Source organism: Ranitomeya imitator, chromosome 4, assembly GCF_032444005.1.
Source record: "Ranitomeya imitator isolate aRanImi1 chromosome 4, aRanImi1.pri, whole genome shotgun sequence".
Classification (NCBI taxonomy): Eukaryota; Metazoa; Chordata; class Amphibia; order Anura; family Dendrobatidae; genus Ranitomeya; species Ranitomeya imitator.
Window position 1 is genome coordinate 266,971,108 of NC_091285.1, and position 22,600 is coordinate 266,993,707.

General features: G+C 42.2%; 2 protein-coding genes across 7 annotated transcripts; both read right to left on the minus strand.

Moving 5' to 3' along the window:
* Window positions 1-3,583: 3,583 nt before the first annotated feature.
* On the minus strand, window positions 3,584-6,936 carry LOC138675920 (uncharacterized). Of its 4 annotated transcripts, XR_011320733.1 has the most exons (6): window positions 6,090-6,936; window positions 5,724-5,961; window positions 5,327-5,490; window positions 4,413-4,782; window positions 3,986-4,066; window positions 3,584-3,661 (listed from the first exon to the last, which is right to left on the minus strand). XR_011320733.1 is itself a non-coding variant. In XM_069764590.1 (3 exons), the coding sequence occupies exons 1-3, from the start codon at window positions 5,007-5,009 to the stop codon at window positions 3,653-3,655; spliced, it is 687 nt and encodes a 228-aa protein (XP_069620691.1). In that variant the 5' UTR covers window positions 5,010-5,086; the 3' UTR covers window positions 3,584-3,652. The 4 variants fall into 4 exon arrangements, 2 of the variants coding, with proteins under 2 accessions (XP_069620691.1, XP_069620690.1); XR_011320732.1 differs by having other exon boundaries at window positions 5,724-6,936; XM_069764590.1 differs by lacking the exons at window positions 5,327-5,490; window positions 5,724-5,961; window positions 6,090-6,936 and having other exon boundaries at window positions 4,413-5,086.
* Window positions 6,937-8,807: 1,871 nt separating this feature from the next.
* Window positions 8,808-10,883, minus strand: LOC138675921 (uncharacterized). Of its 3 annotated transcripts, XR_011320734.1 has the most exons (4): window positions 10,551-10,883; window positions 9,637-10,006; window positions 9,210-9,290; window positions 8,808-8,885 (listed from the first exon to the last, which is right to left on the minus strand). XR_011320734.1 is itself a non-coding variant. In XM_069764592.1 (3 exons), the coding sequence occupies exons 1-3, from the start codon at window positions 10,231-10,233 to the stop codon at window positions 8,877-8,879; spliced, it is 687 nt and encodes a 228-aa protein (XP_069620693.1). In that variant the 5' UTR covers window positions 10,234-10,336; the 3' UTR covers window positions 8,808-8,876. The 3 variants fall into 3 exon arrangements, 2 of the variants coding, with proteins under 2 accessions (XP_069620693.1, XP_069620692.1); XM_069764592.1 differs by lacking the exon at window positions 10,551-10,883 and having other exon boundaries at window positions 9,637-10,336; XM_069764591.1 differs by lacking the exon at window positions 10,551-10,883 and having other exon boundaries at window positions 9,210-10,336.
* Window positions 10,884-22,600: the final 11,717 nt, after the last annotated feature.

Consider the following 22,600-nt stretch of genomic DNA (forward strand, 5'->3'; position numbering starts at 1 on the left):
GAATAATATATGTGAATGTGCCACACCCTTTTGAGATATCAAAAATACTATATGTGTACAGCATATTAATAAAGTGCAAAAATCACTGACCTATGTGGCCCGCATATTAATAAAGTGCAAAAATCCCTGACCTATGTGGTCAGCATATTAATAAAGTGCAAAAACATGATAACATAAGTCCTAAATGACTAATAACCGCATATTAATAAAGTGCAAAAAATCCCTGACCTATGTGGTCAGCATATTAATAAAGTGCAAAAACATGATAACATAAGTCCTAAATGACTAATAACCGCATATTAATAAAGTGCAAAAAATCATGTGTATTTGTTGTGTGTGTGTTGTTTGTGTGTGTGTGTGTCGCATGTGTTGTATGTGTTCTGTATGTTGTGTGTGTGTGTGTATGTTTGTCGTGTGTGTTGTATGTGTTGTGTGTGTGTTTTGTATGTTATGTGTGTTTGTTGTGTGTGAGTTCTGTGTTGTGTGTGTGTGTTCGTGCCTGACCTATGTGGTCAGCATATTAATAAAGTGCAAAAACATGATAACATAAGTCCTAAATGACTAATAATCGCATATTAATCATAAATAAGTCCTAAATGTCTATTTCTTGTGTGTGTTGTATGTGTTGTGTGTGTGGGTTCTGTGTGTTTGTTGTGTGTGGGTTCTGTGTTGTGTGTGTGTGTGTGTGTGTGTGTGTTCGTGCCTGTCTGCCCGCGATTTTACACAAAAACATTAAAAGTCTGTATATGTTAGATGTCTTTGAATAAAAAGGAGTCAAATTATAGACAGCACAGGCCCCTGTAAAATTAATATGTGCTAAAATAATGTAGAATTAAAGAAAGCTGGAATAATATATGTGAATGTGCCACACCCTTTTGAGATATCAAAAATACTATATGTGTACAGCATATTAATAAAGTGCAAAAATCACTGACCTATGTGGCCCGCATATTAATAAAGTGCAAAAATCCCTGACCTATGTGGTCAGCATATTAATAAAGTGCAAAAACATGATAACATAAGTCCTAAATGACTAATAACTGCATATTAATAAAGTGCAAAAAATCCCTGACCTATGACAAAAAGCTAATATAATATAAACCAAAGATATAAAAAGAATGCTGAATTTTTACTAAACAGGTTGCTGCAGAATAAAAATGTCACAGCATGGAATAATAATGCTGAATTTATTTTCAAAGGATATTAGTAAGGCCGCGAACCAATAAATGATTTTACAATATTGTGTTATAAATCCCTTATAAATGAGAATGTGTTATAAATATCATATAAAAGTTGTGAAATTAATGTGTGATAAAATAATGTAGAATTAAAGAACGCTGGAATAATATCTGCGGATGCGGCAGCGCTAAAAGTTGTACATTTGTTTCTTACGTGTTTTGGTGCAGCCAAGAAGATTTTTTTATGCAGATTTTATATAAAATGCGGGCGAAAATAGTTAATATTGGTGTATTTTCATACACTTATCAAAACTTTGGGTTTCTACATAATTTTCTATTTATATGGACTAATTAGCATTACTATTCAGTTGCATTCTGAGATATATATATTAATGTACACTCTGCACGCCATCATGCCTGAACAAAACAGAAATGTAGATTTTTTTGCGAATTTATTAAAAAGAAAAACTGAAATATCACACGGACATAAGTATTCAGACCCTTTGCACAGTATTGAGTGCAATATTACACTCAGTCATGCCGGCGATCTGCAGTAATTCAATATAAAATGGCTATTTTCATCATGTGATAAAATAATGCAGAATTAATGTTCATCGTGTCATTATCAGATACCGCAAAGATGCATTTGTCAGCATCATGCTGTTAGCTAACTTAAAATTTGAGCTGTTGTTTTATTGTGAGAAATAAAATTTATATTCGTATAAAATACCGCTTCTTACTTGCTTGTGTTGTAACATTGTCAAACGAAAAGAGAAAGGGTAGACTAAAAATAGTATGCACAACCCAAAATATAGAGACAATCGGTAGTACTATAAAGCAAAACACCTTTATTAAACACCTCAAAAAACATGTTAAAAACATTTAAAAACAAATGTACAAATCCCTATACCCATCATATCCCATAATAAATGACAATCCCATAATACAATAGGAAAACAGTAATATCCTACCCTAGATGCACCTAGTCACATATGCTCTCCTGCAAAAATGTGCCTATACAGGCCGCAAAAGGACTCGACCACAATATGTCAGTATCCACTGCTAATAACCAAAAAATGAAACATCCATGCAATACATGGTCCTGAGATTGGAATGTGATAGCATGCTATATAACAGCTGTGGATACAACCTGTCCTGCGTCAATTCTGGTATATGGAGATGCAGCAATGTCAAAGGGCACAGAGCACCACAAGGGTTAAATCCACATAGAGCCAGGGAACATAACAGCCCCAAAATGGCCCTGAGGTAGGAGAAGGATAAGGTGGGAGCGCACCCCACGCGTATCGCTGCCTCCGCAGCTTCGTCAGGGGAAGTGAAACTAAAGGTGCAACAGTGTGTGCTTAAATAATAAATCCAATAAGGTAAATTGCATACCGGTGTGGGAGAGAGAGAGAGAGGTAAAAGCCGGAAGACGCCGGCGACGCCATGACGACAGGAACACAATCATAATGAACGGCAATCCTAGAGCGTCCAAAGGGTCACATGCGCACGCGCAAACCGCGGTATTCCATAGGACCACGTTGCGCACGCGCCGTGCCAGCCGGCTAGATGGACACGTCATAGGACACAGGGCAAAGAGAAATGGAATAAAGCCCGAGGACCGGACTAAGCTAGCGAGGCCGGCTAGATGGACACATCATGGGACACAGAGCAGAGGGGGTGGGATAAGGACCAAAAAGCCAGAGAGGGGGGAAGGGAGGGGAAAAAAAAAAAAAAAAAAAAAACACAACAGGTAAAAAGAGGGCAGAGTGTGCATGTTGCAGCAAGACACAGAGGCACAAGATATCCACCCGCAGAATGCCGGGAGATATCACAATCATAGACATATACTAGTGATTAAAGGCAAAACCGCCAAAGGACACAAAAAGACAGGGCATATAAAGCCACCCAGAAAACCTGAGAGGGAGAAAGGAATATTATTATTGTTGGCAAGTGCACAGGTATAAGTGCACGTAAACACCTATACAGCAACCATATACAGTATATAACAATATCAGGCAAAAAACACACACATATATAAATATAAACAGACTGATGTCCCTTGAGTCCGTAAGTATATGTACGAGTATTCTCTCAATGCCGCTATGTAGACGTTTCCGGTCCCCAGCTTATAGTCCCATAGTCGATGAGGCCGACACCATCCAGATCTATACGAGAGAAAGCACTCTTCATCACAAGCCCCTTCCGACTTGCCAATCTCAAATGCGCATCCGAGTCCATGGTCCATAATAGGAGTTTGCCATAAAATCCGCATTGTAGCTGTGAGAGCAAAATCTCTTCTGCATAAGATGTCCTTCCATTTGCCATAATGGCATGCCGCACATCCACCCTCCAGGGTCCACTTCATTATCTAATGTGTCAAAGACCTCTGCATCCATGTTAGTCCCCACAGTAAGCTTGTAATATCCATATCCCAATTTCCAGGGATGATCATCACCCTTTTGGGTGCGTCCTCAGCCTTCCTGAATGGAGACAAATGCAAAATTAGATATGGGCACCAAATCTGAAGGGAACCAAATCAGACGTCCCAGAAACTAAAAATACCCCAATGAATCTACGCGCCAACTATCCTAGGAACCCCGTGAAGAGCAATTCCTCATTTAGGCCCATGGGTGCGACCGCCTGAAGATCGAAAATCCACCTGGACTCAGCACGCAAGAGATAGTTAGATATATTGCCACCCCTTTCGCCACAGGAAACCCTCTGTAACCCCACAACTTGCAAATCAATGGGCGAACCCCTATGTTTCAGCAAGAAATGCGCCGCCACAGGAGTCAAGATTTTACCTTTGCCTTGGTCCGTAGCCGCCAGGCGTATGGTTGATACGTGTTTTTGAAACCTCTTACGTAGTTCTTGGGATGTTTGCCCTACATAGATCATATTACAAGGGCAAATTAGCACATAAATAACATTTCTGCTCCTGCAGTTGATGTAAGCCTTTAACGCATGTCTGCTGGAGTTCGTGGGGTGTGTAAATATGTCCCGGGTGGGCGTCATAAAGGGGCAGACATTACATTCCCCACAGGGGAATGATCCCTTGAGGACAATACCCCTATTAAGTTTGACCGTGGGCCTAGAAAAATGGCTCCTGGTCAACAACTGCCTCAGATTCGGGGCTCTTCTAGATGTCAATAACGGCCTATTGCTGATGACTTGTGTGGTTTGCATATCTGTTTGCAAGATCGGCCAATGTCTAGTGAGGATGTGTCTTACCTGCCCCCAGCTGTCATTATAGTCCGTGATGAACCTCGTCTGCGATTCTCGGGAACGACCCACAGGAATCAAAAGTGAGGCCTGATCATGTTGTCTTGCTCGCTGGAAAGCCGTGGCAACCACTCGTTTGGGATAACTCCTCTGTCTGAAGCGGTCCGTCAGATCCCGAGCTTGCATCAGAAAGTCTTGATCCCGAGTGCAATTACGTCTAATGCGTAAAAATTGTCCCGTCGGGACGCCCACCTTCGTGTGCCAAGGGTGAAAACTGTTGAACTCCAAAAGAGCGTTAGTAGCAGTGGGCTTCCGGAAAAGGTCCGTGACCAGCTTGTTCCCTTGTACGAAAATTCTCAGATCCAGAAAGCTAGTCGAACTGTTGGAAATAGAGTGGGTTAAAAAGATATTATGGGGGTTGGAATTGAGGCTGTGGATGAAATCAGTACAACCCTCCCTGCTGCCCGACCAAATAAAGAATAAGTCATCGATATAGCGATGCCAATTCCGGACATGATGTTGATATGCCAGGGATGGGTACACAAACACCTCCTCCCACCAACCTAAGAAGATGTTTGCGTAGGTTGGTGCACATTTCGCCCCCATTGCCACTCCAGCTGTCTGTAAATAAAATGTTCTGTCAAACAAAAAATAGTTGTGATGAAGAACAAATTTCAGCAGATCCAACAGAAAAGAATCATGCTCCCGATCTGAGTGTGACAGTTTGTCTAGGCAAAAAGTAACCGCATACAGGCCATCACTATGCTTGATGTTGGAGTACAAAGACTCCACATCACAAGTTACCAGGTAGAATTCTCCCGGCAGTTCTATCCGTCCACAGACCTCAATAAAATGGGCAGAATCCCTTATAAAGGAGGGCAAGGCCGTGACTATTGGCTGGAAGAAGAAGTCCAAATACTCACTTGCCCGCTCGCAGATACTCCCAATGCTAGAAACAATCGGCCTTCCTGGTGGTTTCTTCTCGTCTTTATGTATCTTCGGCAACATATAAAATGTTGCCGTGACCGGATGTTCCACCCATAAATATTTTTTCTCTTGGGGCGAGATAATGCCGAAACTTAGCGTCCTGCAGAGTAAAGAGTCAAATTTAGACGCAAACACTGCCGTGGGATCTGAAGGTAATTTTTGATAGCATCTGGGGTTAGTGAGCTGTCTATTGGCCTCCTCTAAATATGCTTCAATTGACCACAGCACCACATTGCCCCCCTTATCCGCCTCTTTAATCACAAATTCCTTGTTGCTTTGTAAGTCCCGCAAGGCCCGTTTTTCGGCAAGATTAAGGTTAGAGGATCTACCCACCTGTGTTGGCATTGCCAGAATGTCTCGTTTCACCAGCTCAAAGAATATCTTGATTGCGGGTACCAAGGAAAAGGAAGGCGTTTTAAGGGATCTATTTCTGCCAGGGAACTTTCTTCTGGTACACCCTGATTCGTTCTCCTCCAGTAGGGCTAGTAGATCTTGAAAGGCTTGGCGCTCATCCTCAGGTATTGATTGTAGAATATCCGGTTTTTTGTAGATAACCTGAAATGTGAGGTTCCTACAAAACAAATAGAGGTCCTTAACTAAAGTAAATTTGTCGGCCGTATGTGTGGGAGCAAAAGTTAAACCCCTCTTCAGGACGGCAAGTTCCACCGCAGTAAGTTCATATTTAGAAAGATTTATTACCTGGAGGGTGGATGTAGAGGCTCCAGAGGTCTGTTCCGTATCAGGGGGGGAGGAGGCTTGATTTATTTCCGTCTGGTTGAGTATTTGTGGGGGTAAGTCGGATTGTGGTCCCTGTGGCGCGTTATGCGTTTTCTTGTTCCCCCTCCGTCTCCTCCCACGCCTGGTCCGTGGTCTACCTCGCTTCCGGTGGAAGATAAAAAATCATCACTAGAGCTTTCTTCACCACGAGGTAGAGAGGTGGATATTGTAGTTGCTGTCACGGAACCATGGCCATAGGTTCTAGTACGGCGTGGGTTACCCCTGTGCGTCCATCTATACACTGCATTTTGCTCAAAATCAGTCCTGTCCCTAAGAAGTTTTTTACGCTTCCTGCTCGTCACCTCTACCTCATATTTGTCCAAGGTCTCTTTAAGTGTGGTCTTGAAGGTATGCACCTGTGTCCCTTCAAATGTGTTCAATTTGGTTTCCAATTCTTTAATGGAGGTCTTGGTCGCCGTAAACAGGTCTCTGTCATGCTCCAATAATAGGTTGATAAGTATATTTGAACAGCGTGTAAGACCCTGTTCCCAAATCTGTTTAAATGATCCTGAGGGTTCCCAAGCTGGAAATATGGAGACCCTCAAACCACGAGGTATCAAACCTAATTTCAAATACTCTTCTAGACTCCTCATGTTCCACCAGAGTCTAATCCCTGTCTTATGTGCCCTCATCAATTCTGAGCACACATTGGAAAAACCTGATTCTGACTCAACAGCAACCGATCCAGAAAGATCAAACACATTGGATGGTTTGGCTAGCCAGGCCGCCTCCCTAGCCTCCCAGTCCATCACCCTAAACCCGAGTATGCAAAAACCAATATGAAAAAAAAAAAAAAAAAAAAAAAAAAAATTATATATATAATAATAATAATAATATACAAAATTACGCAAAAATATGCGTGTGCTGCTCCCAAAGAACACCCCGGGACACGGGGCAACAACTAGCACAAGAGTAAAGATAGAAAGGGGCGCACCAATATATAATGTCACAGTCACCATCAAGGGGTGCAATACTTAGTCTATAAATAGAACAGGACAAACGAAAAGAGAAAGGGTAGACTAAAAATAGTATGCACAACCCAAAATATAGAGACAATCGGTAGTACTATAAAGCAAAACACCTTTATTAAACACCTCAAAAAACATGTTAAAAACATTTAAAAACAAATGTACAAATCCCTATACCCATCATATCCCATAATAAATGACAATCCCATAATACAATAGGAAAACAGTAATATCCTACCCTAGATGCACCTAGTCACATATGCTCTCCTGCAAAAATGTGCCTATACAGGCCGCAAAAGGACTCGACCACAATATGTCAGTATCCACTGCTAATAACCAAAAAATGAAACATCCATGCAATACATGGTCCTGAGATTGGAATGTGATAGCATGCTATATAACAGCTGTGGATACAACCTGTCCTGCGTCAATTCTGGTATATGGAGATGCAGCAATGTCAAAGGGCACAGAGCACCACAAGGGTTAAATCCACATAGAGCCAGGGAACATAACAGCCCCAAAATGGCCCTGAGGTAGGAGAAGGATAAGGTGGGAGCGCACCCCACGCGTATCGCTGCCTCCGCAGCTTCGTCAGGGGAAGTGAAACTAAAGGTGCAACAGTGTGTGCTTAAATAATAAATCCAATAAGGTAAATTGCATACCGGTGTGGGAGAGAGAGAGAGAGGTAAAAGCCGGAAGACGCCGGCGACGCCATGACGACAGGAACACAATCATAATGAACGGCAATCCTAGAGCGTCCAAAGGGTCACATGCGCACGCGCAAACCGCGGTATTCCATAGGACCACGTTGCGCACGCGCCGTGCCAGCCGGCTAGATGGACACGTCATAGGACACAGGGCAAAGAGAAATGGAATAAAGCCCGAGGACCGGACTAAGCTAGCGAGGCCGGCTAGATGGACACATCATGGGACACAGAGCAGAGGGGGTGGGATAAGGACCAAAAAGCCAGAGAGGGGGGAAGGGAGGGGAAAAAAAAAAAAAAAAAAAAAACACAACAGGTAAAAAGAGGGCAGAGTGTGCATGTTGCAGCAAGACACAGAGGCACAAGATATCCACCCGCAGAATGCCGGGAGATATCACAATCATAGACATATACTAGTGATTAAAGGCAAAACCGCCAAAGGACACAAAAAGACAGGGCATATAAAGCCACCCAGAAAACCTGAGAGGGAGAAAGGAATATTATTATTGTTGGCAAGTGCACAGGTATAAGTGCACGTAAACACCTATACAGCAACCATATACAGTATATAACAATATCAGGCAAAAAACACACACATATATAAATATAAACAGACTGATGTCCCTTGAGTCCGTAAGTATATGTACGAGTATTCTCTCAATGCCGCTATGTAGACGTTTCCGGTCCCCAGCTTATAGTCCCATAGTCGATGAGGCCGACACCATCCAGATCTATACGAGAGAAAGCACTCTTCATCACAAGCCCCTTCCGACTTGCCAATCTCAAATGCGCATCCGAGTCCATGGTCCATAATAGGAGTTTGCCATAAAATCCGCATTGTAGCTGTGAGAGCAAAATCTCTTCTGCATAAGATGTCCTTCCATTTGCCATAATGGCATGCCGCACATCCACCCTCCAGGGTCCACTTCATTATCTAATGTGTCAAAGACCTCTGCATCCATGTTAGTCCCCACAGTAAGCTTGTAATATCCATATCCCAATTTCCAGGGATGATCATCACCCTTTTGGGTGCGTCCTCAGCCTTCCTGAATGGAGACAAATGCAAAATTAGATATGGGCACCAAATCTGAAGGGAACCAAATCAGACGTCCCAGAAACTAAAAATACCCCAATGAATCTACGCGCCAACTATCCTAGGAACCCCGTGAAGAGCAATTCCTCATTTAGGCCCATGGGTGCGACCGCCTGAAGATCGAAAATCCACCTGGACTCAGCACGCAAGAGATAGTTAGATATATTGCCACCCCTTTCGCCACAGGAAACCCTCTGTAACCCCACAACTTGCAAATCAATGGGCGAACCCCTATGTTTCAGCAAGAAATGCGCCGCCACAGGAGTCAAGATTTTACCTTTGCCTTGGTCCGTAGCCGCCAGGCGTATGGTTGATACGTGTTTTTGAAACCTCTTACGTAGTTCTTGGGATGTTTGCCCTACATAGATCATATTACAAGGGCAAATTAGCACATAAATAACATTTCTGCTCCTGCAGTTGATGTAAGCCTTTAACGCATGTCTGCTGGAGTTCGTGGGGTGTGTAAATATGTCCCGGGTGGGCGTCATAAAGGGGCAGACATTACATTCCCCACAGGGGAATGATCCCTTGAGGACAATACCCCTATTAAGTTTGACCGTGGGCCTAGAAAAATGGCTCCTGGTCAACAACTGCCTCAGATTCGGGGCTCTTCTAGATGTCAATAACGGCCTATTGCTGATGACTTGTGTGGTTTGCATATCTGTTTGCAAGATCGGCCAATGTCTAGTGAGGATGTGTCTTACCTGCCCCCAGCTGTCATTATAGTCCGTGATGAACCTCGTCTGCGATTCTCGGGAACGACCCACAGGAATCAAAAGTGAGGCCTGATCATGTTGTCTTGCTCGCTGGAAAGCCGTGGCAACCACTCGTTTGGGATAACTCCTCTGTCTGAAGCGGTCCGTCAGATCCCGAGCTTGCATCAGAAAGTCTTGATCCCGAGTGCAATTACGTCTAATGCGTAAAAATTGTCCCGTCGGGACGCCCACCTTCGTGTGCCAAGGGTGAAAACTGTTGAACTCCAAAAGAGCGTTAGTAGCAGTGGGCTTCCGGAAAAGGTCCGTGACCAGCTTGTTCCCTTGTACGAAAATTCTCAGATCCAGAAAGCTAGTCGAACTGTTGGAAATAGAGTGGGTTAAAAAGATATTATGGGGGTTGGAATTGAGGCTGTGGATGAAATCAGTACAACCCTCCCTGCTGCCCGACCAAATAAAGAATAAGTCATCGATATAGCGATGCCAATTCCGGACATGATGTTGATATGCCAGGGATGGGTACACAAACACCTCCTCCCACCAACCTAAGAAGATGTTTGCGTAGGTTGGTGCACATTTCGCCCCCATTGCCACTCCAGCTGTCTGTAAATAAAATGTTCTGTCAAACAAAAAATAGTTGTGATGAAGAACAAATTTCAGCAGATCCAACAGAAAAGAATCATGCCCCCGATCTGAGTGTGACAGTTTGTCTAGGCAAAAAGTAACCGCATACAGGCCATCACTATGCTTGATGTTGGAGTACAAAGACTCCACATCACAAGTTACCAGGTAGAATTCTCCCGGCAGTTCTATCCGTCCACAGACCTCAATAAAATGGGCAGAATCCCTTATAAAGGAGGGCAAGGCCGTGACTATTGGCTGGAAGAAGAAGTCCAAATACTCACTTGCCCGCTCGCAGATACTCCCAATGCTAGAAACAATCGGCCTTCCTGGTGGTTTCTTCTCGTCTTTATGTATCTTCGGCAACATATAAAATGTTGCCGTGACCGGATGTTCCACCCATAAATATTTTTTCTCTTGGGGCGAGATAATGCCGAAACTTAGCGTCCTGCAGAGTAAAGAGTCAAATTTAGACGCAAACACTGCCGTGGGATCTGAAGGTAATTTTTGATAGCATCTGGGGTTAGTGAGCTGTCTATTGGCCTCCTCTAAATATGCTTCAATTGACCACAGCACCACATTGCCCCCCTTATCCGCCTCTTTAATCACAAATTCCTTGTTGCTTTGTAAGTCCCATGTAACATTGTGGCATATTATATATATATATATATATATATATATATATATATATATATATATATATATATATATATATTGTGTATATAAGGCAGCCACAAGGAGAAAATCTGCTACACTGTGAATACAATTTTCTGTTAATGGGTGGTAGAATTACAAATAAGTTTTCTAAGGAAGCGAATACAAAAACAAATAGACAGCTGCAGGACACAATAACTTTTCTTTAAACCTCTGAACCGCAGATAAGCCTACATAACCTTCAGGTACAAATGTGTTATAAAACAAAGTTCTGCTTCACAAAGATCGCCAAACAGCATGAAGGGATAGCAAATACAACAACAATTGACCTAGGTGTCATAAACCGCTGCCCCACAGCAGATTCTCTGTTTGTGAAAATAAACATTTAGTTAATGTTCACCATTTAGTACTAGTGTTCAGTAGAGACACATATAAACAGCTTTAAGTTCTGGACTATATGAATACACTGTGAATAAAACAAAGCTTACAGAATCAAACTCGGGGCTACGTATAAAATCTAATATAAAACAAATGAGAAAGGTGTTATAAACCACGTGTAAAATAAATACACGACTAGGCTATAATTATAAACATGTGTTATTCCACAAAATACGGGAATAATATCAAAACTACAACAAATTAAACTATATTAAACGATATCAAAAGGGGGAATCAGCCAGCCTCAAGGACATCTGGCTGACAGGAGGAGGGGAGGGGTTACACATTTTGATACACTTTGATAGGGGCGGGGCACCTGTCAGATTGAGTTTGACGAAACCTGGCTATTATACACTACTCTGGTGTATGAGCTGTGACACTGACAGAAGATGGCAAGGGGTAGGAAATCCTTGATATTATAGATAGCTTAAACACAAAGGCAGGAGGAGTAGTATCATAGTCTTGTCAGAACTGGAAAAAATAATCGAAACCAGCTCCAGGGAAGCTGCAATGGTAATGAACTTTCCCAAGGATTCTATTGCTCTCTATGGCAGACTGTGCAACTCTACTTTTCATCACTGTGTCAACAGTGATTTGGATGCACGACTTTTGTCTACAAGTAAATGAATAGCATATCTTAAAGGCAGGAAGAAAAATAAATCAACATTTTAAATAATGATGAGTGGTCATTCTACTTAATTAGGAATATAGAAATAATAGAAAATACTGTACTACTTTATGTTTGTTGCATAAAAAAAAAGATATTGGATGGGTTTTCCCAGTGTATCAATCAGACTTATTTTTTAAGAGCTCAAGGGAGGCATAATGTAAATCAACAGCGAATAATGGAAATTTTTAGTACTTAACTTGGACAATTAGGAAGACATGATTTTTAGGATATTTTTCTGTTATGGTATGTGCCCACAATCAAGAAATAGCAACTCTTTAGAAGCAACATATTTTTGCTACTTCCAAAATGCAGCATTCAATCACTCAGTTAAATCCACATGTGATGTGTTCATTGAACAATACGGATTTACTGCATCCAATACATTCTATTATGGAAATTTGTGTTGCAGAGACTAGAGTGTCTGCAACAGAAATTGAAATGCTATGGCTCGTAAACCCACACCATAGGTCAGTTTACGCAAAGACCCTAATTCATGCAATATGTCACTTAATAGGTTTTTGCTTTAGTTTTGACAAAATAACTGTTTTAACAACAGAACATTATTACTAGCAGACTAATAACCCTGATGCCATGTAATCCTTCATACTCATGAATTCTGCATAACCCCTACCCACCACTGATTGGCAGCGTTCTGCCTATGCACAATCTACTATATAATTTTCTAAGGGTCACTTCTGTCTGTCTGTTTGTCTTTCTGTCTGTCTGTCATGGATATTCATTGGTCGCGGCCTCTGTCTGTCATGGAAATCCAAGTCGCTGATGGGTCGTGGCAAAATGCCCACGACCATTGCCACGACCAATCAGTGACGGGCAGAGTCCGGTGGCAAAATGGCCGCTCCTTGCTCCCCGCAGTCAGTGCCCGCTCCATACTCCCCTACAGTCAGCCCTCACACAGGATTAATAGACCGCATTATGCCGCGGTGTAACGCACTCCATTAACGCAGCTATTAACCCTGTGTGACCAACTTTTTACTATTGATGCTGCATATGCAGCATCAATAGTAAAAAGATCTAATGTTACAAATAATAATAATTTAAAAAAAAGAAAAAAAGGTTATTCTCACCCTCCGACATGGCGCAGTGTCCTCGGCAATGCAAGCGGCAGGTTCCGGTGCCAAGGATGCTATGCGGGAAGGACCTTCCATGACGTCACGGTCATGCAACCGCGACGTCATCACAGTTCCGGCGCTCATACCAACCCTGGGACCGGAAGCTGCCACGTCAGGGCCGGCTCCAGGTTTTTGAGGGCCCCGGGCGAAAGAGTCTCAGTGCCCCCCCCCTTTAACACATACCACGATTCATGATGCCCAGATATAGCAGAGAAATATAGGTATAGTCCAATGCCATAATTCACTTCTTACATGAGTGATAGCTATTGTAAATTCTGCAGTGTATATATACAGGACAGGAGGAGTGGTACTGTGCGGTGTATATATACAGGGGAGAGGTACTGTGCGGTGTATATATACAGGGGAGAGGTACTGTGCGGAGTATATATACAGGGGAGAGGTACTGTGCAGTGTATATATACAGGGGAGAGGTACTGTGCAGTGTATATATACAGGGGAGAGGTACTGTGCAGTGTATATATACAGGGGAGAGGTACTGTGCGGTGTATATATACAGGAGAGAGGTACTGTGCAGTGTATATATACAGGGGAGAGGTACTGTGCGGTGTATATACTTCAACAGCCGCCCAGCCCAGGCCCCCAACACCTGTCCTGTATATATATTATATACACTGTATCTATACAGGCTGTGCTGGGGGCCTCGGCTGGGCGGCTGCTGTAGTGTGTATATATATATATGTATATGTGTCAGCTGCAGCCGCCCAGCCCATGGCCGCCCCCCCAGGTCACCCAGACTGTCAGAATATACAGCGATATAGCATGGCACTCACTCAGGTGCCGGTAGCAGCTCCTCCAGTCCGGAATCTGCCTGTGCCTGATTAGTTCAGCACTGCACACAGCCAGGAGAGCAGAGCAGGAGAACTCTCCGCCCACAATGTCACGCTGGCTGTGTCCTTAACCCCTATGTGCCTGGCCCTGCACTGACTGAGAAGATGCTTGTGCCAGGCAGGGCAAATTGAAAGGGTAGAAAGGGTTAAAGCGGCCAGATGGATGTATGACTGCGTGAGTGGGCCCCCCTGTCTTGTCAGGGCCCCGGCACTTGCCCGGGTGCGCCGGATGCTGACGCCGACCCTGTGCCACGTGCACCACACACAGGCGCCAGGACTTCAATTGGCCTTCAGAAGGTAAGTATATGTTTATTTTTTATTTTAAGTCTTTTTTGATCACGCATATAGTGCCCACATTGCTATATACTATGTGGGCTGTGTTACATACTGCGTGGGCTGCGTTTTATACTACATGGCTGCTATGTACTACCTGGGCAGTGTTATATAATATGTGGGCAATGTTATATACTGCGTGGGAGGCGTTATATACTACATGGCTGCTATATACTATGTGGGCAATGTTATATACTGCGTGGGCTGCGTTATATACTACATGGCTGCTATATACTACATGGGCAGTGTTATATACTGTGTGGGCAGCGTTATATACTACATGGCTGCTGTATACTATGTGAGCAGTGTTATATACTGTGTGGGCTGCGTTATATACTGCATGGCTGCTATATACTACGTGGCCAGTGTTATATACTATGTGGGCAATGTTATATACTGTGTGGGCTGTGTTATATACTGTTTGGCCTGTGTTATATACTACGTGGCCACTGTTATATACTGTGTGGGCACTGTTATACACTGCGTGGCCTGTATTAACGCATCGGGTACTCAAGAATATGTTGTGGCCTGTGCTATATGCTATGTGGCTGCTATATACATACATATTCTAGAATACCCGATGCGTTAGAATTGGGCCATCATCTATCTACAAATAAAGATGTAAATCAGTGGTTTGGGTGGAGTTATACACAGCTTAGCTTTCATGGAACTGGTAGTACTGCAGCAGATAAAACAGTGATTTTAGCAAAACTGCAGCAAGCAGCCCAATAAGGCATAAATGGCTGTAATCAGATCGACAGACCTTACATCATGATTACGTAACAAAAACTTGGCTATGAGTTAAAGGATCCATAGATAATGTAATTTTCCTTCATTGACCTATCTATAGTAAAACTTACTAAATAGGTAATTTAAAACCTTTAAATAAATGTTCACACATGTTTCTTATTCAAATGCATAAATTGTTATTATAGTCAACATCCTACGGCCATAATGAGATCTAAAATACTCACGTGTTTCCTCATTGGAAAGAGATAGTTTAACGATGTTTCACCTGATTCAGATGTAGATGGCTAGCAGCTACAAGTAAGGAAAGCTCATCTTGAGGGATCTCTGACACAAGCGAATAGCATCTGATGATTCTTTCATGTGAGAGAATAGGACGCTATATGTAAAAGACTCTTGGCTTTAACTCTGCTGCGAGCATGAGACGTGTGTCATTTTACTGTGGTCTGATTCTTTTGCATGTGATTACAGGTGAAGAGAAGATGGAGAACTTAATTTCTCTATCATCACCATTCTGTGAGTCTTCATATATCGGACTGCATGCACTCAGATGTCATCCGATGTTTTGCACGCACCATATATTTGTATGGGTGAACGCCATCCGATATACGCTGCAAATCACAGCATGCAGCATTTATTTCCTCATGCCAACTCAGCAGGAGAAAATAAATGCTAATCACACTGCTCCATAGTATAACATTGGAGCTAGTGCTATCCAATGAAACATCAGATAGTACTCTTCCAACTTATGCTCTGGCTACTCGCCTGTGTGAGCAAGCCCTGAGAATGATGCAGAATTTGTTTGGTTGAATAGTCAGTTACTTTTACCTTTACAATAGTGTCTCAAAAATTTACTGATCATTCTTTGACGAGGGCTACTTAAGGTGAGATGCTCTAATAGATCCACCATAGTCAAATTGTGATTAAAGTGACTATTGTCTTTCTACGCAACCATCAACATTAATGCTGTGGGTTTCATCAAGGCTACTCCCTTTCACAGTCTATCCTGTCTAGGCATTTATTACTGAATTTCAGTGACCACCTGGCTTAGATGAACCCTGAACTTCGGTTGGTCAAGGCAACTACTACTTTCTCTGTCTGTCCACCTATGTTTTTGTGCATGCGAAGTCTTACCAATTAATACCTATTATTAAAAAAACATGGTCCCAAACCAAACAGTAGCCAGTCTCAGTCCAATTCCACATTAAAAAGTGGATAGTTCTCTTAAAAGTCTGATCACTTAATAGTCTACTGAAGCACAGTGCAACAGAACTATTTGACACAGTAAAACATATTTGTGTTACTTTAACCCTTCACTATTTAGTGATTTCAATGTTTTTTTCTTTTCGGGTTCTTTCCTCCCCTTCTTCCAAAAGCCATAACCTTTTTATTTGTCTTGAAATATAGCCAAATGAGGGCTTGTTTTTTGTGGAACGAGTTGTACGTTTGAACGACTCCATTTATTTTACCACACGCTGCTAGTGTACTAGTGTACTAGAAAATCGAGAAGAAGCTACTTAGTAACCTCAAGCACATCAAGCAAGCACCTCTGCTTGTGTACTGCTCTCATTCACGTATACACACACATACTAACTGGCACTAAAATATTGCTTCTTATGGAACTCTTTGTACTCACACCAGCATTGTAGCAAAATACACCTCTCAGCGTGGACTCAATCTAAGGCTACGGTCACACTATTAGTATGTGGTCAGTATTTTACATCAGTATTTGTAAGCCAAAACCAGGAGTGGAACAAACAGAGGGGGAAGCTATAATAGAAACACGTCACCAAGTCTGTGTTTTTGACCCACTTCTGGTTTTGGCCAACAAATACTGATGTGAAATACTGACCAAATACTGATAGTGTGACTGGAGCCTAACTCAGGCCCCATTTCATTAAAGTTGGCCCAATGAACACCTTTACCAAAATGAATGTCCAGCCAACAGTTTTCAAAACATGTTGTAAAGCCATCATAAACTATAGTGAATTGAAAGATATTGGCACTGGTATCAAATACTGTACATAGTAAAAATGTTGCTAATTATAACCACAATAAGCTTCTCCAATTAAAAAAATACTGACAGCTGCTTGATTAAAGTCTCAAATTAATATCTGCCCAAGAATTTACAGATGTTTGCTAACCCTGACTAGGATAACTGGATGCTGGAAAATGTCAATTTTTTTCTTCGTCTTCACAGTATGTTAATTGTTATATTACATGCAGTAAGAAATCCTATCAATATAATGTTTATAATATACTGTACTGCAGTTAATTGCCAGATTGCATTTATGATTTTTCATCCTACCGGATGAAAATTTTGCAACTTTATAGTTTAATCACACTTTGCCTAATGGTCCCTATATCAGTACATTGAATCATATCCACCCCCAACTTCATGATGTTTCATTGCAAAGTAAAAAAAAAAAAATATTAGCAATTAGCTTCTCAGCAAATGGTTGTAAAAGTGAAACTTTACTATTAATTGACCATACAAGCAAAATAAAAGTAGATTGACTGAGAAGTAAATTCAAAGGTGACAAACGCTATGGCTGCACTCTCAAGACACCAGAGCATGATAAATGTAATATGTTGAAAAAACCATTATACTCACGTCTGCTAACCTCTCTATCCTCTTTGCTACTCAAAGTCACCAGTCCTGTTCACTCTACACCTTATGATCTCATGGTGGAATCTTTGGTCTGCTTGCATTGTACCGGAATTTTGAATGTCTTAGTTTCCAGGAGGATAACAGAGTCATGATGCCATAACGTTCAGTGTGGCTTCCTGTGTACCTGTGCAGAACCCAACAAGATACCACGACATCTGGAAGCCTGGCACAGTTCAAGAGTTCTGAAAACTCCATTGTGAATGGCGGGGGATCGGAAGATGCAGCTAGTACAGGACAGGTGGAAGTGAATAAAGGAGGGGCCAAAGACGTGTGTAATAAGTTTATTATAAGGATGGCTTAATATTTTTTAACCCGTTATTGGTCCATTATGGTTCAGAAAATTGTTGTCCAGCTGCTCCATCCGAACAAAAGCAAAGTACAAAAATTCTGCATTTTGGCAAATTCAAATTTTTTTTAAAAATGTTAATAGAATTCAATTCCACTTGAATTTATTTGGTCATCCATATTGGTATATACTTATTCACTAGTATGTAGTCGGGTTTACATTTTGTTTGGTTGTTTATACTAAAACATGTTGTTGTTGATTAGTTGTGAAATATGTTCATCATATAACATACACATATTCTAAAGCAATGTACGCCATACCTAAACATGTAAATAATACTGTAAATTTAATATTATCACCCTATTCCACATGTAAGGTGCTTTTATTCAGGTTGATATTTTCTAGTTTTTCTACTTTCTAACTAGAAGTTTTAGTTGTATTGTATGTACAGTGTGTTGCAGCTCATGCTGAGTTTTATGTAAGAAATCAGACAATGGGGTTTGAATAAATTGAATATGAGAAGTTCTGAAAATTCAAAGCAACATGTAATGCGCAATCAACTGATTGTGTGCCTCCTAAATAGGATAGCTTGATGCATTATCATGATTAAGACTAAGTCATCAAGAAACATCAGGCCAACATTGCTCTCGTTCTCCTCTTTGTTCATTTCTATTATTTTAAATAACTGAAATATGTGTTTTATGTTTTATAATAATATGGTGGAAGTCTGTTTTCTAATTACCCTTCTTCAAGGCTCTTACTTGTTTTAATTATAAAGTAGAGCCAAGAGAATGTAATGTTCACATAGCTACTAAGATTCAAAGGTACACTAAAGAAATAATGCAATTATCGTCACCTGCATATAAAAGAACTTAGAAATAATGTATGTAGTTTTTTTTCTTTTTTTAAAAAGAATGTAGAAAAAGTGTGCAGAGGTTTATATCTTTCAAATCCATATAATACGAATAAATGGATTCAAGTGGTCAAAGAAAGGCAATTAACTGATTTATTTATCATGGCATTAGCATAAATGATATCTTTATTAACCTAATTGATTTACTTATATTCTAAGCAATGTTTATTTTTCACTAATTATTTTTCCATGATTATACCTTATTTCTGTATGATATTTGCTGGTAACACCACCAAGTGTCCATAATATATGTCCTTGTCATCTTATAGATATAGATAGATAAGTAATAACTACATATTCGTATATGTGTTACATATATTTTGTATGCATTTGAACAGTTAACAGCTCTAAGTAAATAAAAGTCAAGACAAACTTTAAGCGACCTTGTGAAAAATATGGCAACATTACACCATTTACATTGGCATGTAAAAGTTTCGGCACCCCTGGTGCAGCCCAACATCATGCGGGGCAATTGGAATTTGACAGAGAACACCAAGATTCGACATTGTCACCCTGTGCTCTTCACAGATGAGAACAGGTTCACTCTGAGGACATGTGTCAGAGTCTGGAGACACAGTGGAAAACGTTCTGCTGCCTGCAACATCTTCCAGCGTGACCGGTTTGGCAGTGGGTCAGTAATGGGGTGGTCAGGCATTTCTTTGGAGGGCCACACACAGAGCTAGCCAGAGGTACCCTGATTGCCATTAAATACCGGGATGAGATCCTCAGGCCCATTGTGAGACCATATGCAGGTGCACTGGGCCCCGGGTTCCTTCTGATGCATGATATTGCTTGATCTCATGTGGCTGAAGTGTGTCAGCAGTTCCTGCATGATAAAGGCATTGGTGCTATGGACTGGCCTTGCCCTTTCCCCAGATCTGAATCCAATTGATCACATCTGGGACATCATGTCTTGTTCAATCCACCAACTCCACATTGCACCACAGACTGTCCAGGAGTTCAATGATGCTTTAATCCAGGTCTGGGAGGAGATCCCTCAGGAGAACATTTGCTGCCTCATCAGGCGCATGCCCAGGCATTGTGGAGAGGTCATACAGGCACGTGAAAGCCACACACACATTGTTGAGCATCATTTACTTTCCTTGAGGCATTTCCATTGTAGCTGGATCAGCCTATAATTTGATTTTCCACTTTAATTTTGAGTATCATTCCAAACCCAGACCTCCATGTGATATTAATTTTGTTTTATATTGATAATTTTTTATGTTTTATTGTTCTCAACACATTCCACTATGTAATTAATAAATATTTGCAACTGGAATATTTAATTCAGTGATATCTACAATGTGGTATTTTAGTGTTCCCTTTATTTTTTTGAGCAGTATATATATATATATACATATATATATATATACATATCTACTATATAATTGTCTAAGGGTCACTTCCGTCTGTCTGTCCTTCTGTCTGTCACGGAAATCCTAAGTCGCTGATTGGTCGCGGCAAAACAGCCACGACCAATCAGCGACCTGCGCAGTCCGACGGCAACATGGCCGCTCCTTCCTCCCCGCAGTCAGTGCCCGTTCCGTACTCCCCTCCAGTCAGCCCTCACACAGGGTTAATGGCAGCGCTAATAGACCGCGGTGTAACGCACTCCATTAATGCTGCTATTAACCCTGTGTGACCAACTTTTTTACTATTGATACTGCCTATGCAGCATCAGTAGTAAAAAGATCTAATGTTAAAAATAATAAAAAAAATAAAAAATCATCATATACTCACCGTCCGTCGGCCCCCGGATGCAGCCCAGGCCTTTCCGGCTGGGCGTGACCAATCAGGGAAGCGGGATTTAAATCCCGGGCCAATGTCGCTGATTGGTCGAGGCCACCCGGTGCGACCAATCAGCGAAGTGGTGGGACCGGAGCATCGCGAGCTGCAGGAAAAGCTTCTGCGGAAGCGACGGAAGGTGAGAATGTAATGATGTTTTATTTTTTTAATTATTTTCCTGATTGCTCGGGCCCAGCCGGCGCGACCTTGGTGCGGGATTTAAATCCCGCTTCCCTGATTGGTCGCGCCCAGCCGGCGTGACCAATCAGCGACATTGGCACGGGATTTAAATCCCGCGGCAATGTCGCTGATTGGTCGCGCCGGCTGTGTATGACCAATCAGGGGAGCGAGATTTAAATCACGCGCCAATGTTGCTGATTGGTCACGCCGGTTTGGCGCGACCAATCAATGAAGCGGGATTTAAATCTAGCGGCAATGTCGCTGATTGGTCGCGCCAGCTGGGCATGACCGATCAGGGGAGCGAGATTTAAATCCCGCGCCAATGTTGCTGATTGGTCGCACCAGCTGGGCATGACCAATCAGGGAAGCAGAATTTAAATCCCGCGCCAATGTCGCTGATTGGTCGCGCCGGTTTGGCGCGACCAATCAGGGAAGCGGGATTTAAATCCCGTGCCAATGTCGCTGATTGGTCGAAGCCACCCGGCGGGACCAATCAGCGAAGCGGTGGGACCGGAGAATCGCAAACTGCAGGAAAAGCTGCTGCGGAGGCGACGGAAGGTGAGAATGTAATGATTGTTTATTTTTTTTATTATTTTCCTGATTGCTCGCGCCCAGCCGGCGCGACATTGGCGCGGGATTTAAATCGCTGATTGGTCGCGCCGGCTGGGCAATATACTACGTCACTGGGCAATATACTATGTAGCTGGGCAATATACTACGTGAGTGGGCAATATACTACGTGACTGGGCAATATACTACGTGGCTGGGCAATATACTACGTGGCTGGGCAATATACTAGGTCGCTGGGCAATATACTACGTGACTGGGCAATATACTACGTCACTGGGCAATATACTAAGTGGCTGTGTGCTGTATACTATGTTGCTGTGCAATATACTATGTGACTGGCCAATATACTACGTGGCTGTGCAATATACTACGTGACTGGTCAATGTACTACGTGGCTGGGCAATATACTATGTGGCTGCGCAATATACTACGTAGCTGGGCAATATACTACATGGCTGGGCAATATACTACACCACTGGACAATATACTACATGACCAGGCAATATACTATGCGGCAGGGCAATATACTACGTGACTGGGCAATATACTATGTGACTGGGCAATATACTATGTGACTGTGCAATATATTACGTGGCTGGGCAATATACTACATCACTGGGCAATATATTATGTGGCTGAGCAATATACTACGCCACTGGACAATATACTACATGACTGGGCAATATACTGCATGGCTGGGCAGTATACTACGTGGCTGGGCAATATACTACGTGGCTGGGCAATATACTACGTCACTGTGCAATATACTACGTGACTGGGCAATATACTACGTGACTGGGCAGTATACTACGTGACTGTGCAATATACTACGTGGCTGGTCAATATACTATGCCACTGGGCAATATACTACGTGGCTGGGCAATATACTATGTGACTGTGCAATATACTACGTGGCTGGGCAATATACTACGTCACTGGGCAATATACTACGTCGCTGGGCAATATACTACGTAACTGGGCAATATACTATGTGGCTGCGCAATATACTATGTGGCTGGGCAATATACTACGTGGCTGTGCAATAAACTACGTGGCTGGGCAATATTCTACGTGGCTGGGCAATATACTATGTGGATGGGCAATAT